General features: G+C 42.1%; 1 protein-coding gene across 1 annotated transcript in view; it reads right to left on the reverse strand.

Moving 5' to 3' along the window:
• Dcdc2 (doublecortin domain containing 2) overlaps positions 1-16,804 on the reverse strand; it is a 165,127-nt gene that overhangs the window by 6,648 nt on the left and 141,675 nt on the right. The window contains exon 9 of the mRNA XM_041632902.1: positions 13,826-13,926. Within this exon, the coding sequence (XP_041488836.1) occupies positions 13,826-13,926 (101 nt within the window). The remainder of the gene's footprint in view (positions 1-13,825; positions 13,927-16,804) is intronic.

The raw sequence follows: 16,804 nt of genomic DNA on the forward strand, positions 1-16,804 counted from the left end.
CTGATTGTACTGTTTAAAGAATTAGCAACCTTAAAAACCAAACATTTCTGTGCCTTTACAAGAGCACGCTGGTATGGTCTAGAGGGTGAACATTGTAAGGACTGGGCAGAGCTTAGAAGAAGTATTGGACAGAGACACTACTGATGTAGGAGGTTCTTCTGTCTATGTGTTGCTTTCATTGGTTGAATAAAGAAACTGCCTTGGCCTTTTGATAGAGCAGCCCTTAGGTGGGTGGAGTAGACAGAACTGGATGCTGGGAAGAAGGACAGACAGGCAGATGCCATGATTCTCCTGCCTGAGATGGATACTGGTTAGACTCATGCAGGTAAATCACAGTCAAGTAACGATACAGATTATTAGAAATGGGTTAAATCAAGATGTGAGAGTTAGCCAATAAGAGGCTAAAGCTAATGGGCCAGGAAGTAATTTAATTAATACAATTTCTGTGTGGTTATTTCGGAGGCTAAGCTAGCCAGGCAGCAGGACACAGCCTGCCGCTCCTCATACTACACACTACAGTGCTCACAACTGAAAAGAACTGGGATCTTTCAGACTTTCTCAGTCAATGGGGTAATTGCATACCAATGGCTTAGAAACTATTTTCACATGCAATGCTTATGAGATTGCGTTGCCTAGGACATCTTACTGTTTTTTAAGCCTGCCTGTAACCTGTGATGACACTGCCTCACTGCACCAACAACCCTATCCCCCAAGGTCAAGGACAGCCCTCTACGACTTCTTCCTCATGGTCAATTTCCTGGCCTGACAGCCTCAGTACAATTCTCACTACATGGGGATGGGACTGTCTAGATAATATATTCATAAAAAATTAAAGAAAAAGCTCATAATTTATTGTTTAGGAATGTAAATACAGTCCTTGCTTCTCTGAGTGATTGTTAAAGTCTATTAAGATAATTACATGTAAGTGGGAAAAAAATCTATTTTCCTGACATCTAGATTCATAACTAATAATTAACTGTAAAATGAGGACATGATTTCTTATTTTTAGATTTTATATTCTTATTTTTCCTCCCCTTAGTCTTAACCTCTTTCTTTGATGAAGTCCTAAATTTTTATTTTTTCCTCTATACAGAGGGCTGCGTTGTTCCCTAATCTCTTAGCATCCAGCTCCCAAGTTCCCTCCGGTTCCCTGCCATTATCACCATCACTAGCCAGCAGCACTATGCTCTCATCTCATTATCTCCATTAGACTCCCCCAGCATGGCTACTTAGTAATCATCAAATAAAACCTCAGCTGCCTAGCACAACTTAAAAAGATGCAAGATTATGATACTGAAATAGCAATTTGATCAATTTAAATAAGATGGCAACATTAGTTAAAAGGCTTATAATCCTTTAAAATACCCTGAATCTGGAATAAAACTTACTATTACCATGGCACTGTCATTCAGGGAAACGCACACACACACAACCCCTGCTCTGACAGATCTGTAATGAATAAGTGAAAAGCAATGTGTTTTTTTGGTGTAAATGCCTTTGAAGCAGACATTAAATTATTAAAGCTGTTTCTAGTGTATACATCAATCAAACCATCCCAAAAGGAACACCCAGCTTTACACACACACACACACACACACACACACACACACAGAGAGAGAGAGAGAGAGAGAGAGAGAGAGAGAGAGAGAGAGAGAGAGAGAATCTAAACATCTAAACTATGGTAAAGTCCTGCAAAGAAAGACGCCCTCTGTCTACATGAGGGTGATCATCTAGGGCCTCCTGGTATAGCTATTTCATCCCAACTGGCACATTTGTGTCTGGAAGGAGAGAAGGTCATAAGACTCTAGAAAGTAGCTCAGAAAGTTCTCAGTCCCTCTGCAGGTAAGGATGGCTCAGGCCTCAGAAGACTGCAGCAGGACCAAGGGAGACCAAGCGCACCGGGACAGAGAGAGTGCGGTCTATCATGCACGTTCACATGGGCTCCTCCAGTTGTCTGATGAAAACTCTACAGGGTTGGATATGTAGCTTAGTTGGTAAAGCGCTTACCTAGCATGCATGAAGCCCTGGTTTCGAATCCCAGCACTGAATAAAATCAGACGTAGTAGAGGGTATGGTGACACATGTCTCTAATCCCAGCATCGATCAGATGTAGTGGAGGGTATGATGACACATGTCTCTAATCCCAGCTCTCAGGAGGTGAGGTACAGGATTCGGAAGTTTAAGGTCATTCTCAATTATATAGTGAATTTGAGGGCAGCCTGGAATAACTGAAAGTTTGTCTCGATAAAAGGGGGAGGGGTACCGGGCTTGCACTACTGTGTGAATGAAACTATTTCCTAAGAGTTCACATAGAGCTGTGTGTGTTTTCATTCACAGAGAGATAAAGTGACGTTCAGATTAAGACGCTTGGGCCAATGAGATGGCTCAGTGGGTAATGGTACCTGCTGCCAAGCCCGAGGACTTAAGTTCATCCCCGGAATCATATGGCGAGAGGAGATAACTGACTCTCACAAGTAGTTTTCTTATCTCTACATATGTACAGTAGCACAAATGCACATACCAAAAAAAATAAAATTTAAAATGCAATAAAAAAAAGAGAGATTAAGTCACTTAGTGGCTTTTTCCCCTCTGTGAGTTTACACAGCTACAATGCAAGCTAGCAGGTGATTAGGTCCCTGGGATGGCTAGGTCCATTTCCAGAGCTGGCCAGCCTCCCGCCCAGCAGTCCTGGTCAGGCTTTGCTTTCGAGATCTCAGGTATATATTTTTGGCAACAAAGTTACCATCGTAAAACACATTTGTTTCCAAACTGCTGTCCCCTTCCTAAAGCAATGGGTGTGCTGGCAGGAGACAAAAGCAAGGGCGACTTTCTGAAATCAATGGGCCTCTGAGGTGACTCAGTTCCCCACCGTGGTGTGGCCAGTGAGACACACCCGCAGGCAGCACTTCCAAGGCTCACTTGCCAGCTGCAAGCCTGATTATCCCAGCGGGAGGGAAGGGGACAGAACGGAAATGCCCTGGCTTGTCCAGAGACGACCACGCCTTTCAACATCAGAAAAGACAGAGATGTAAGCTCCCTCTGAAGGCAGAACTAGGACTAAACGTCTCCGCTTCTGACCAGCTTCTCCTCACTGATCATGCCTTGTACAGAAGCAGCCATTAAAACCTGGCTCCACCCCTTCACACTAGTATCACTGTGACCTTTTGGGCAGCATGAAATCAGGGATATGCCCCATTTTCTCACAGTTTCAGACCGAGATGTTTTGCTGGCCTCCCTTGGCAATTCACAAACCGATGTTAGCCCCTCAAACCTCAGAAGCTAACTATACTGGGGGACAGTCTCTAAAGAGGTGACTAAATCAAAGTGATGCTATTTGTGTGACTGGTGCCCTTAGAGAAAAGGGGGTAATTGCAGGACTGAGGTACGTCCACATGAGGACCCCAAATTTACAGCCTCCAAAACCAAGGGATAGGGGGTTTTTGCTGCTTAAGTCACTTAGCTAGTAGTTCTTTGTCATAGCAGACTTTGTACACGCATGCACTAACCAAGTATTCCCTTCCCTGTGCACATATATGCATGTACATGTACACACGTGCACACACATACACACGTGCACACACACAGAGAAATAGATATATATATAGAGAGAGTTCCTTCCACATATAATGTGGCAGGAAAGGGAAATTGAATGCAGCCTTTCCCAGCCTGAAATTTAGTGTGAGGGAACTCCTAAGAAACAAACAAACAACAAACCCCTTTTGTCTGTGCATGGAGAATGCATCTTTCCCCTTAATTAGCACCACCAACTCCATGGAGCCTCATGGCTCCTCCTTCTTCAGGTAGATCACTAGCTGCTAGGCACCCTTACTGTGTATGGATTCCTTCGGGACTCTCAAATCCTCTAACTGTAGGTGAAACAAAATTAGTACATACAAATTGCTAACCAAAACGAGAGCTTCTCCCCGAAAAAAAAATATTGGTGTGAACATAGAATTTTGGGGGAAATGTCAGTCTTCTCTGTGGAGATCCCTGGAAACCCCTCAGGAGAGGTCTTCTGTTCATCTCTAAGCCCACTGCTACAGACTAGTGATCTTCCTAATCTTTAATATGGTAAAGGAGAAGACCCAGTGAAGACAGAGGTGCACATTTATCAAGCCCTCTCCTGGTACCAGGTGTCAGGTTCTGGGCATCTCATATGCATAATGACATCCGGATTAACCTTCAACAGTGATGTGAGGACAATACTGTTATTACCCTAATTTGCAGATACTGAAGAAGATAGAATTCAGTAAGTTCTCCCCACCTTTTCCTGGGATGAAGCATTTAGAGAGCAAAATAAAATTCTGGCCTCAAGCAGTTACGACCACAACTTAAGCATCAGGTTCTGAGTCAAAAACCCCAACACTCCGCACCTGGTGACACCTCCACTGGACGCCCCCATCAGAGAGTACTCGACATCACAGAACATCATATGGTTCTCGACCATATGAGCAGCACAGTCACAAACAGATCATGTTAAAAGGGCATTCTGGCTGTAATGAAGCTTCTTTAAAAGGAAGTTACATTTTTATCTTAAAATCTGTCGGTCCACTGGTTGAAATTTGGAAGGAAGTACAACGATGACTGTGGCTGGGATAATTTTGGGTCAAGAAGATGTATTCTAGGCCTGCCGCTCGTCTACGGTTGTTGTTTTAAAACCGTATTATAAGAAAGGAAACAGATTTGCAAAAGTAGTGACTTGGAAAGTGTTTTTATCCGTGATCACGTCCTTTCCCCTATGCTTGCATCAAATTTTAGTCAATTTGTGACTCAAATTCTCAGAGGACAGGTTTTCACATAGAAATCGTTTCTCCCAGGGGTATACACATCCTGAAATTTCAGGACTAGCTCATGCGTATGAGTAATTGCACAATACTATATATAAAATACAATTCTTTTTTACTGGAGTTTAAAATGTATTTATTGTACTCTATTTGAAATGAGTACTAACCTGATATATATAACAATATAACCATGAGCTCAGAAGTCATTTAAACTTCATGGTTCCAGCCTTCTAGACTCGTTGGCACTGACCCAAAGCACACAAGGTTAGTGGGTTAGAGACACATACATATTATAGACATTTGTATAATCACAGAAACCATAGACCCTTAAACAAAGAGCTCTGCATATGAAAATCAACGTTTGCCTTTTAAATTAAATTTATTAGTAATATATCATATATTCTACAATATATTTTAGTAATTGTTCTTAATATTTGTTATTAGAAAACCTAAAGTAGACTTCCTCTTTCACATAGCAACAGCACTGGCATTTTCAGAACATTTTGCCCAGGTCTGCCCACATCACATCTTGCCATTTAGTCTTGGTCTGGGAGTTGTTATCACTGGCTACATCCTCGCAGCATTTAAATCTTTTATCATGCTTGCTGCTATGAAGATTTACTCGGGGTTTCTGAGCACCAGGAGGAAAGGCCATGGGATGTCGAAATCTTATGAAAACAAGGTACCTGACACCAAAAGCATCAGCTACTTGGAAGAAGACTTCACAGCAAGATGGGGCTGTCTAAATGACTTGTGCCTGAAATGCCTCATCACACTTTGACAGTAACTAAAGCTTCAAAAATTAGAAACAGGAGAAGACAGCAAAGCCAGTACCCAGCCCACTTAGGAAAAAAGTACCCTCATTTATTATATTAACATTATCATTCCTGGGGGTATATCTGCATGTTCTAAGCTATCTAAAAGACACAGAATTTCTAGTCAAGTTACATCATCTATCCACCCTTTCCTGCACAACATTCTTCCCATCCTGAAAACAAAGCACACCTAGAAACTGGAGAGCTGAGTCAGTAAAGGTGGGGAGACCCCCTAAGGGTCCATGGAAACTGCCCTCTGTATCTGTAACATGGGGATGTGTGTGGGCTTGGTGCTGACTTTGGAACGGAAGGTATTTCTGTACTCTATGGCAGAGGCATTGGCAGTGAAGGTACAGAAATTATTGTGCTTGTTTTTATTTCTGTTCCCATGGAAACTAAAATCATCTCCTACCAAGTTGAATGAGGTATTTTGAAATAATCAGTTTCAATTTTTCATGATAGCAAAGTAGTGCTTTTTTGTTCTCAGCTTTCCAGGGCTGACTTTCATGGGGGGTGGTGATATTGTCTGAGGACACAAAGACCACAGAAATGGTGATTATATTCAGAGGCATGATCCCAGGTACAGATGAGGAGTGAGGCTGAGTTTGCCACTGGTCAGTGATGTTTCATTTAGGCCCTGTAGAGCTCTGACAGCTCCTATAACATCCATATAAAAATGTAGTTTCCTGGAAGCATCTGGATGGCATGGGGTTATTAAGTCATCATGCGGGGGGGGGGGGGTGAGTTTTCTCATTTTAAAAAGAAATGTTGATTTTATTTTATTTTCACTGAAATCCCTGCAGGCTACATTTTAATGTTTAACAGCATTTCTCTCAATTAAACATAAATCTACAAACACAGCACCACTGAAAGCCCACTTTCTGCAAGTGCATAGGGAGGTTAGTCCTGCTCACCCTCACCCCGACCCTCCCTGCTGATGCTCACAGAACTAGCAGGAATGTGATCACCAAGGACCTGTGGCTGGAATACAAAGAGTGCGCATGAAGTGCTGGTTCTAACTCCTTTAATTTTCAAAGTCACTGAAGGCTGAGTGGCCCGGTGCTCGGGTAGAGCCAATTATGGGGAAATAAGGAGTTCCTAATCGCTCTACTGCTCCTCATGAGAGGTTCTAAGAAGCCATAAAGCAGAAGTCAGGGCTTCCTCCTGTGCCAAGAGCACCATCAGCAAGTGGCTTCTCTGTGGAAGAATGACTTTCTCTAATGAGGACTTTTTCTTCTGTGGCAAAATAAGAGTCCAGGTTTCCTTTGTTTCTAGATGTTTACACTTCTGCTTAATAAGTGCATTTCATTGAAGAATGGTTGGGGTTATGTTATTGTATATGAAAAATGGACACTTGGAGGCCCTTCCTCTTGCTGGGTTTCTGAGAGAAGCTGCAGGTGATTACCGGTCATCTCCAGGTAAAGTCAGCGATAGACTGAGAAGCCAGGAAAATCTATGGGTTCAGATTTCAAACTCTTGTTTTCTGGCTATATCCTGTGAACTGGCTATAGAGTCTTTGAAATGGTACTGTGTTCAGAATATGTGAACATCTGAAGTAGTCACAGCTGAAACTAACTACCCAAGGGGCTGGACAAGCAACATAAGCACTTAACTCAGGACAAGGTGAGAGAATAAGGAGAATCAGCTGAAGAATACGTGGCATGCCCAGCAGGCACAGGAGAGTCAGGGTTGACAATGAACAGACCTCTCCTGGGGAATCTCGTCACAGGCCTTCCGTTCTCATCTCTAGCATAGAGTACATGAAGATGGTTTAGGAGAAAAGTGACTTCTGGTTGAACACTGTAAACTGAATAATATGGATTTGTTTTGCCCCCTGACATCCTTCAAATGTCCCTCCAAAGCATCAATAAAAGGAATTTTTAAAGGAATCCATCCATAAAGACACTGAAGACTGAAAAGGAAATAATAGCAACAAAAATTGAGGCACAAAAAAGTCAGTAGTTGTATGGCCAATAGGAGTAGATGTCAGAGAAGAAAAACTCAAACATACAGAAAGGGAAGCTAAAGAATAGGTATGTGCATCCAGTGTGCTGAAGCCAAAGAGAGTTCTCTTGGGGAGAGTTCCAAATACCGTTCTCACAGTCAGGTCCTAACTGTTGAGCACTAGGCTCATACAAGGAAAATACCTAAAGAGTCTTCTCTTAAGAAACAGAAGAACAATGCTAAGACTACCAAAATATAGAGAAGCTCTTCCCATGAATACTACAAACCAATCACACTGCCCTGGATCTCTCCTGGTAAGTTCTGCCTATGCACTGTACTTAATGATTCACACACACACACACACACACACACACACACACACACACACAATCTCCCTAGCACCAAGGCAGGAAACAAAACAGAAAGACAAAAAAGAAACTCATAAGAACCACACTAGAAAAATGAGGTTTTTAAATAATAGAACATTAGAGTTTGGAAAAGGGAAGATGTCATATCCATGAAACAGGAATAGTGTGTTATTAAAAAGAGCATTCAGGGGCTGAGGAGCTCATTTAGCTGGTAGAGTGACTATTGCACAAGCATGAGGACCAGAGTTCAGATTCCTAACCACTCAGTAGTTAGGCACCCATGCATCATTAACCCTACACTGTGGACAGAGGAATCAGAGACGGGAGAATCCCAGAGGTTCGTTGGCTCAAACTAATGTGCTCCTGGTTTACTGAGGCACCTGTGCTCAAAAAATAAGGGTAAGGGTAACAGAGAAAGACACTCCAAGTCAAACCTCCAATTTCCACACACACGTGTACTCATGTGCACATATATTCAATCAAGTACACACCACACATGGGTCAAATGGGGGAATGAACATTCAGAAAATATGAAAGTATCTAGAAGTTAAGGATATGATAACCCAGGTGAGAATATCAACAGAAGGGGCTGAAAGTATGTGACCTTAGAAGAGTCCCTGCTGAGCAAGCACAAGGCAATGAGCTCAATCCCTGGCAGACTGTGCTTGTGGGTGTGACTTACACCCTGTATATTTGATGTTACATATGTAAGAGACATATATGATATAAACTGACGTTTTAAAAAATCTAACAAACAATTCATAGAGATACAAAGCAGAAGAGATAATTACGGCTTCAGTATGTCCTATGTACAAATACTGAAGCTCCAGAAAGAAGATTATCAAAGAAACAATTCAACATGACTTCCAGAACTAGAATCAAACATTTCCAGAATAAGAGAAGTACAATGAGTAGTTAGCAAGCAAAAAGACTACACCAAGGAGCCTACTTAGAAACTGTCTGAATGCTAGGAACAAAGAAATGAACCCAGAGATGGGGGAAGTGTCAATCAGAATTTCAGGAAAGGCAAAGCTACCAAACTTCTCAACTGCCCTTCTGAATGGGAAGCAAAATTGAGCAAGGTTTTCCAAGTCTTGATAGAAGTCACGTGACCCTAAAGTTTTATACCTAGCCATACTGACAGTCAAGTTTGAGTAGAGAAACCAAGGCAACTCTCAGATATGAAACACCTCTCGCTGGGGCTGTATCACTTGCCTCTGTATGCATGAGAACCTAGGTTTAAGCCCCAATACTACTAAAAAGTCTCTCCCATACAATGTACCTCCTATGAAGCATTTTTCTGGCAACTACTAAAGGAAAATTGATTACACCTTCATTTTGTGGGGACAACTTTTCTTTAATGAAGGTTTAGCAAAGAAAGAAGACATGTAATCCAAATACCAGGATCCATCCCCTGAAAAACAAAGGGAATTCCCCAAATAATGATGAGGAAAATAAGCAGGCCAAATCTGAGAAGTAGATGCTAAGACAAATCAAATAGCTTCGGTGACTAGAGGGCTTGAGAAAGGGGACAAATAGATTGCATAATCACAAAAATGTGGATAATGGATCAAGTGGATACCCACAGCTTCAGGAACAGGTGTATAGAAACCTAAGCAAAAAACAATGGGTAATAGTCAGGCTAGGGAGGAATGAAGGTGACAGCGTAACTGGAGTCTACAAAGAAGGTTCATAGATAGGATAACTTGCAGATTAAAAATTAAACCAGGAAAAAATAATTATAAAAATATTAGAAAGATGAGAAAAGGGTATGTTTGTACACTGTGTTGACTTATTATGGGTGGGAGGAAGGAGGGACGAGCAATCAAGTAACCAGCTCCCATCATAAAATCAAGAGATAGTTTCATGAAATCTGAGGTGACAAGATTATAAAATAAAATTATTAAAATGCCACATGCCCTCATGTAAGCCTTAAAGACCTCAGAGGTATTAAATTAGGGTATTATATATTCCAGAAAATGTGAAATAAATTAATTCAGGTTGGTTACCCCCAGGAATAGAAGCAGAGATGGGATATGTAGGGTGAGGAATTGTGCTTTTTGCTGTAACCTTTGTCAAAATGGTTGCCTTGAAAATATTACACACACAACTTCGGCTGGAATATATAGGTGAAATATATGCATCAGAAAATAACAAATGCCATACCTCCAATTAAAACAACAAAATAAAACTTTGTCTGCTCCAGCATTCAGGATGGTATTTCTATACTAGTTAACAAAACAACTCAGCATAAGGCCATTTTGAAATTCTCATTACTACAAAAGCCATTTGGTCTGGTCTGGCCTGTCTAGATACATAAGCATCTCCCCATGAGTTTCAAAGCAGTATTAGGCCCACCACTACAATGTCTAGACTCTGAAATTTTCCCCCAAAGGATTGGGCTTTGAATGCTTGTGCCCCAGTAGTGGCGCCTTCTGAAAGGTGATGGAGCCTTTAGGAAGTACAATCTTGCTGCTGGAAGCTTTTGAAGTCTATAGCATCGGCCCAGGTTCTGGTCTTGCTCTCTAATTCCTGGTCCATCATACACAACCAGAATTCTCTTCTGCATACCACACATTGATAGACTTGGACCATGATACAAGATAAACCTTTCTTCTCCTAAATTATCTCTGGCAGATGTTATGGCCATAGCAACAGAACTCCATGAATGTTGCTAGTCTCTGACTAACAAAATGAATCTGGATTAGGGACAGAACTCCTGGCTGAAATTCGCCATAGAATAGATACACGAGCCCACAGCACGCCCTCCATGAACACATATGCTGGAGACAGAAAGGCATGACGAACTGCGGGTCTGCCTCCTGTAAGGCAAACACACTAATCTTCCAGAGCTTCACAGATGCAATGGTCAAAAACAGGTGTTTCCCATGCTTACCACATGGGAAAAGGCTGCATAATAAACTCTCTGTGGTTTGAGTATCAGAATCAGAGCTCCAGGCTTGAGGAGCTTAGATCTTTTTTCATTACTTTTATTATGAAAATATATACACATAGCATAAAAATTTGCCTTCTCAGCCAATCTTAAGTATGAGAATCAATGGCATTAAATCTTTATAATGGGCAGTAAACCGTCCTGGTTTTGAACAACAAGGAGCCATTTCCTTTATTATTAGAGGACAATAAACAGACCGGGCCTCTCGTCACTGTTGGCATTATGGGTAACATAATTTTTGTTGGGGAGGGTTCTTATGTTCATTAGAGGTAACTAGTGACACTGCTGGCCATGACTCACTAGATCCAACAAACTCACTAAGTTTTGACAACAAAGCATCCCCACAAATAGCCAAATATCCCTCTAGAGACAAAACTGCCTCCACTGAGGAAGTCACTGCCTTTGCTCTCCAAGGCCGTTCATTATACAAACATCTTGAGAAAACATTCAGGACCAGTGAGAAGGCTGTGGGTAAAGGTGACTGCTGCCAAGCCTGAAGACCTCCGTCCCTGGGGTCTGTCTACATGGTGAAAACAGAATGAATGCATACATGCACTTACACACACACACACACACACACACACACACACACACACATATATATGAATGTATATATGTATGTATATATATGTATGTATGTTTACATGTGTGTATGTATGCACGGAATGGGAAGATAGTAAGGAAGGCCTGTCTGTCAGGTTGTCACCATGGTCATTTAAGAATCATGCAGTTCCTGGCCCTCAGCGTATACCTGATAAAAGGCAGCTGCTATTCAATGCAGACCATACAGGTTGTCTTCTTTAGAGCTGTTCTCATTGTTATGGAGCTAGTGGATCTCTCCACACCCTCGCTGGTTTCACAAATACTAAGATCATGGCTACTTAGGACACTGAAGTGGCTCAGAGACCAGCCCCCAGCACCTGGTGCCCAGCAAGGAGCCAATGGGCCTGAGGATTCCCAGCACTGTGTGGAAAGGAGCGGAAGGAAGCAAGGAAGAGCCTCTGCCATGTGCTTTCTTTCCTCCAAGTCGGTCTGTGTGCTGGTGCCGTTCTCACCCAGCATTTGAGGTTTCTCTGTCACTCCTGCCCTGCTGTATTTTATTCCGTTATCGCCACACAGCCCATAAGAAACCGAGCACTGCAGATGCAAGGCCGATCTAGTGACATCATACATCCATTCTCCCTTCCATGCCCCTCCCTCCAAATCAGAAAACACCTAAGTAAACAGATGCCTCTCACAACTGCACACGCTGCTTCAGAAGTGATCAGTGGAGAGACATTTCCTTTACTGGGATGCTATGGTGTTCTCTAACTTTAGAATATAAATTAGTCTTGGCTTCTACAACTAATAAGTTTTATACATACATGATTACTCTCCTTTGTCTGAAAATACAATATTTAATTATGGTTTCACAGTAGAATTAAAATTCTGTTTTCTCCCAGGGAAAAAATAACTATAACTGGGTTTATGAAAAATTGTTAGCGAGAGCAAATCCTAGAAAATAAATTGGATTTTTGAAATCTGTGAATTTTAGCACATCAGGCTTTTCATAGGGAAGACGGTGTGTGCAGAAAGTATGGTGGAATAAATAATCAAGCATCAGACACGCTGCTGCCCTGCTAAGACAAACATGTGGGGAGATCAATTGTGGATCTGCCTATTGTGAAATTTGCTTTCAGAAAAGGAAATAGCAGATAATAGTCACAGATGCATGGCAATTCCTAGTCATCACTCCCTTCCTCCAGAGTCTAGCACTAAACCCCAACCCTCCAGATAGAATTGCCATGAATGTATTAAAAAGTGTAATAGAATCGTTTCAAGTATTTTGTTTTAAAGTTCTCCAAATGAGTTCAATATGATGTGAAGCCTAAAAGTACCAGAATAACATAATCTGTACAGCAGAGGGTACCAGGGTCAACAGTTTGGTTAATTAGGCTTCAATTTTATTATCCTCTCCTTTAGAATGCAGGTGTAAACATGTTGGCACACACATGGGGGCCTTCAAAAGTTCATTGTTTCATCAATATGAACTCTTCAAAATCTTTGAGTGTAAAAATTAAGAAAGTGAAGAAAATACCCTATAATTCCTATAATGCTAATCATATTTAATAAAGAATTACTTTATTAAAAAACAAAGTGTGATAGGGTCTAGGGAGATGGCTCAGTGTGTAAAGAGCCCTAATTTCAGATGTCCAGAAGCCACATGAGAGCCAGGCATAGCACACATCTTTAACCCACTGTTGAAAAGGTAGCGGCATGGGTCCCAGGGACTTGCTAGCCAGCTAGTCTAGTCAAGTCAGTGAGCTCCAGGGTTAGTGAGAAACCCCATCTCAGAAATAAAATATAGAACAACTGAGAAAGATGCTTGATGCCTACACACACTCAGATTCACACACACATGAACACATGGATAACTGGCTTACTTTTTGCATTTAGCCAGAATTAACATGGCTTAATTTCTTCTGTTAACACATCTTTCTGAAACACAAATGAATACATTGTTCTCCTGGTCTAGGAAAGGAAATTACTACACACAGAGAAAACATTTGAGTTGTATTTATATGACAATTCTTTAAAACACACACACACAACAAACAAACAAACAAAAACAACTAACCACAAAAATGTCAAAGACCCCAAAGAAGAGAATATCATGGCATTATAAAAACACTTCTTTTTTTCCTAGTTTAAAAATCCCAGCCAAGGCTCCTTTTTTAAAATCAGATTTTCTCTGTGAGCTTGTGGCTTATATGGAGTTCCCTCTTGTCTCCCCTGATTATTAAAAACACACTATTTTCACATTAAAGAGAGACAGGTGGATATTTTCTGGAGGGGTACTGGGAAGAACTGGAGGTGCCGAGTTATACTCTGAAGATCATGTGACCCCTTGGCACCTGAGCACATAAGGGAATCAAAGTTATGTTTCCAGTTTCCATGGGTACTTAGAGGTGTGAGGATTACCTGGTCCACAGGAACCTCAACTTGCGTGTCTTCATCCTCTTGGACTTCTGCTGCCCCCCTCGTTTCAGATCTCTCTGTTCCAGCTTTGAAAATGCCTTCATCTGCGGAGCCAAATACAGGTGAAAAAAAATCAAAATCCAATCGTGACATCGTGTGGCTGAAAGCTGACATTACAGTGAAATGCCAGAAGGGAAATAAATAAATAGATTCAGTTCCTCTTTCACAGCAAGTACTTAAATGTGCTGACCCCCAAGTCTTCTGTTTTAAATGAGAAGAGGTCCAGTGGCCCCAATAAGGCTGTCTTGGGCAAGCAGAGCTCTGCTGGAATGCCTGCTCATATATGGTTGCTGACTGGGAGCCCCAGTGTTCTGAGGTGGAAAGGGCTCCTGGCTAGACTCCAGTGCTCCTAGCCAGCAATCAGTAACTATGCTCCCTGCTTTACAAAACATGAGAGTTTCCATTTCCCTGGAGAATGCTATGCATTCAATAGAATATAGGCAAACAATTCTCTCTATTCAAAGCAGTGAACATATTTTTATTGCAACAGGCTCATAGCAGTAGACTTCCTGCATCCCTCCAGACAATAAACATGTTTTAGTTTTGCAGATTTCTACAAGAATTTCAAAACCCGTGGCTTCACGCCCTTGACAACAGAAGAGACCTATGCCCCTAGGGATTTAGGCTAAGCTCCTTCAACTTGCTTCCTTCTGCAAACAGCAGTCTCCATTTTCTGTATTTGAAGGATTTTCAATGTCTCCCCTCAGCCTTCCCTTCTCCAGGCCAATAATCAAATTCCAGAGCCTTCTGTCATTCTGTCTGTCTACTTGCTTCCAGACATATCTAGTGCTGCAGCCACCCTCATGGAAATCTGCTCTGTCTCAATTTTTCAGGCTCTCCAGATATGGAAACTTTACCTCCTTTGCTGATAGTCTACTCCAGGTTTGATTACCCCTACAATGTAGAAACTGCTTCTCTTTTGTCTTCAGGTCATTTTTATTTCTATAACAGGGGCATGTTTGCTAGAAAAATTACTTAATATACGCCACACAACAGGAAACATTGCTGAAGTTCCAAGGTCAACCTTAACTACACACAAAACATAGGCTTACATCTGTTGGGGAGCGATCATAATGAACGAGATGCAGCACCCAGGCTGGGGCACGGGACAGTGGTAGAGCACTCACAGGTGTCGTCTGTTCCCTATGACTGCTTACAGCCCAACAACCAGAGAGAAACTGACCCCCACAAGCTGCCCGAGGCCTGGGGTCTCATAGGTAGAATTACAGCGGAATGTAGGGAAATTGGAGATGACAGAGCCAGGGAAAGATATAGGGGAGGAAGAGAAGTGAGGAGGGATGGAAACTCAGGCACAATTCACATTCCTTTCTTAGATGACAGATGCACAGACTGTAGCTATGACTTACTGGGCTTCTTTACAAAGAGACAACACAGGATGCTCTATAATTTATTATAACAACAGAACGTGTTCTCAGAACTCACAGTCACTGTCAGTGTCTACCTCTGTCAAGCAGAGCTACAAACTGTCAACAGATGTATTTTATTTTTTTTCTTTTAAATTTATTTATTTATTAAAGATTTCTGTCTCTTCCCCACCACCCAATTCCCTCCCCATCCCCCAATCAAGTCCCCCTCCCTCGTCAGCCCAAAGAGCAATCAGGGTTCCCTGCCCCGTGGGAAGTCCAAGGAACCCCCACCTCCATCCAGGTCTAGTAAGGTGAGCATCCAAACTGCCTAGGCTCCCACAAAGCCAGTACCTGCAGTAGGATCAGAAACCCATTGCCATTGTTCTTGAGCTCTCAGTAGTCCTCATTATCCGCTATGTTCAGCAAGTCCAGTTTTATCCCAGGCTTTTGCAGACCCAGGCCAGCTGGCCTTGGTGAGTTCCCAATAGAACATCCCCATTGTCTCAGTGTGTGGGTGCACACCTTGTGGTCCCGAGTTCCTTGCTCGTGCTCTCTCTCCTTCTGCTCCTGATTTGGACCTTGAGATTTCTGTCCTGTGCTCCAATGTGGGTCTCTGTCTCTGTCTCCTTTCATCGCCTGATGAAGGTTAATATTCAGGAGGATGCCTATATGTTTTTCTTTGGGTTCTCCTTATTTAGCTTCTCTAGGATCACTAATTATAGGCTCAATGTCCTTTGTTTATGGCTAGAAAATGAAGGAAATAAACACCCTTCCAATATCTCATGGCCCAGAGACAGATGTCCCAACATTTTTACAACTTCCCCTCCTCCTCCTTTTACTCCTCTTCCTTTTCTTCATCTCCCTCACTCTCTCACACACATACAAATAAAACTTGAGATTTATAAGCCACTATCCACTTTAAAATTATATCATGAGCATTTATCAAGCCATTAAATGCTACTTGAAAATATTAAAAGATGGTGGCGCTGTGCTAATAGACACTACTAAATACTACAGATTGGATTTTTGAATGGATGGGGCACATTGTAAGAAGTTGATTGATGTGTAACTGCATGAGATGAGTGAAAAATTGCCACTCTGGAGGCAGGAAGAGGGTCCTGCAGCCTCTGGAGGAGGGAGATTCTAGAGGTAAGGACTACCTCCTTCTCCATGTGCACAGCAGAAGCAGGTATCTGTCTTCTGAATGCCTGTTTCCAAGAGTAAGACTGAAGCACTGTACTCAGTTACGTTCAGTGAGCATCAATTGAAAATAAGGTGGAAACAAGCCCTAGGTTTACTCTCTCTCTCTCTCTCTCTCTCTCTCTCTCTCTCACACACACACACACACACACACACACACACACACACACACACATCGCCTCCTGTCCTGTTTGATGCGCCCACCTCATGTACAGCTGCTCCAGACACCTCTTGGGCATTTAGTTCTTCCTTTCCACACTAGCCTCTTTGCACAGTGGCTTCCTGATTTAGACACAGTTATATCATCTGTCTCCTCAGAATCTTATTGGATAACCCTCCTACCTCTTGCCTACAG

This window comes from Microtus oregoni, unplaced genomic scaffold (genome assembly GCF_018167655.1).
Source record: "Microtus oregoni isolate MIOR12 unplaced genomic scaffold, Mior012 000042F_ref0000377, whole genome shotgun sequence".
Classification (NCBI taxonomy): Eukaryota; Metazoa; Chordata; class Mammalia; order Rodentia; family Cricetidae; genus Microtus; species Microtus oregoni.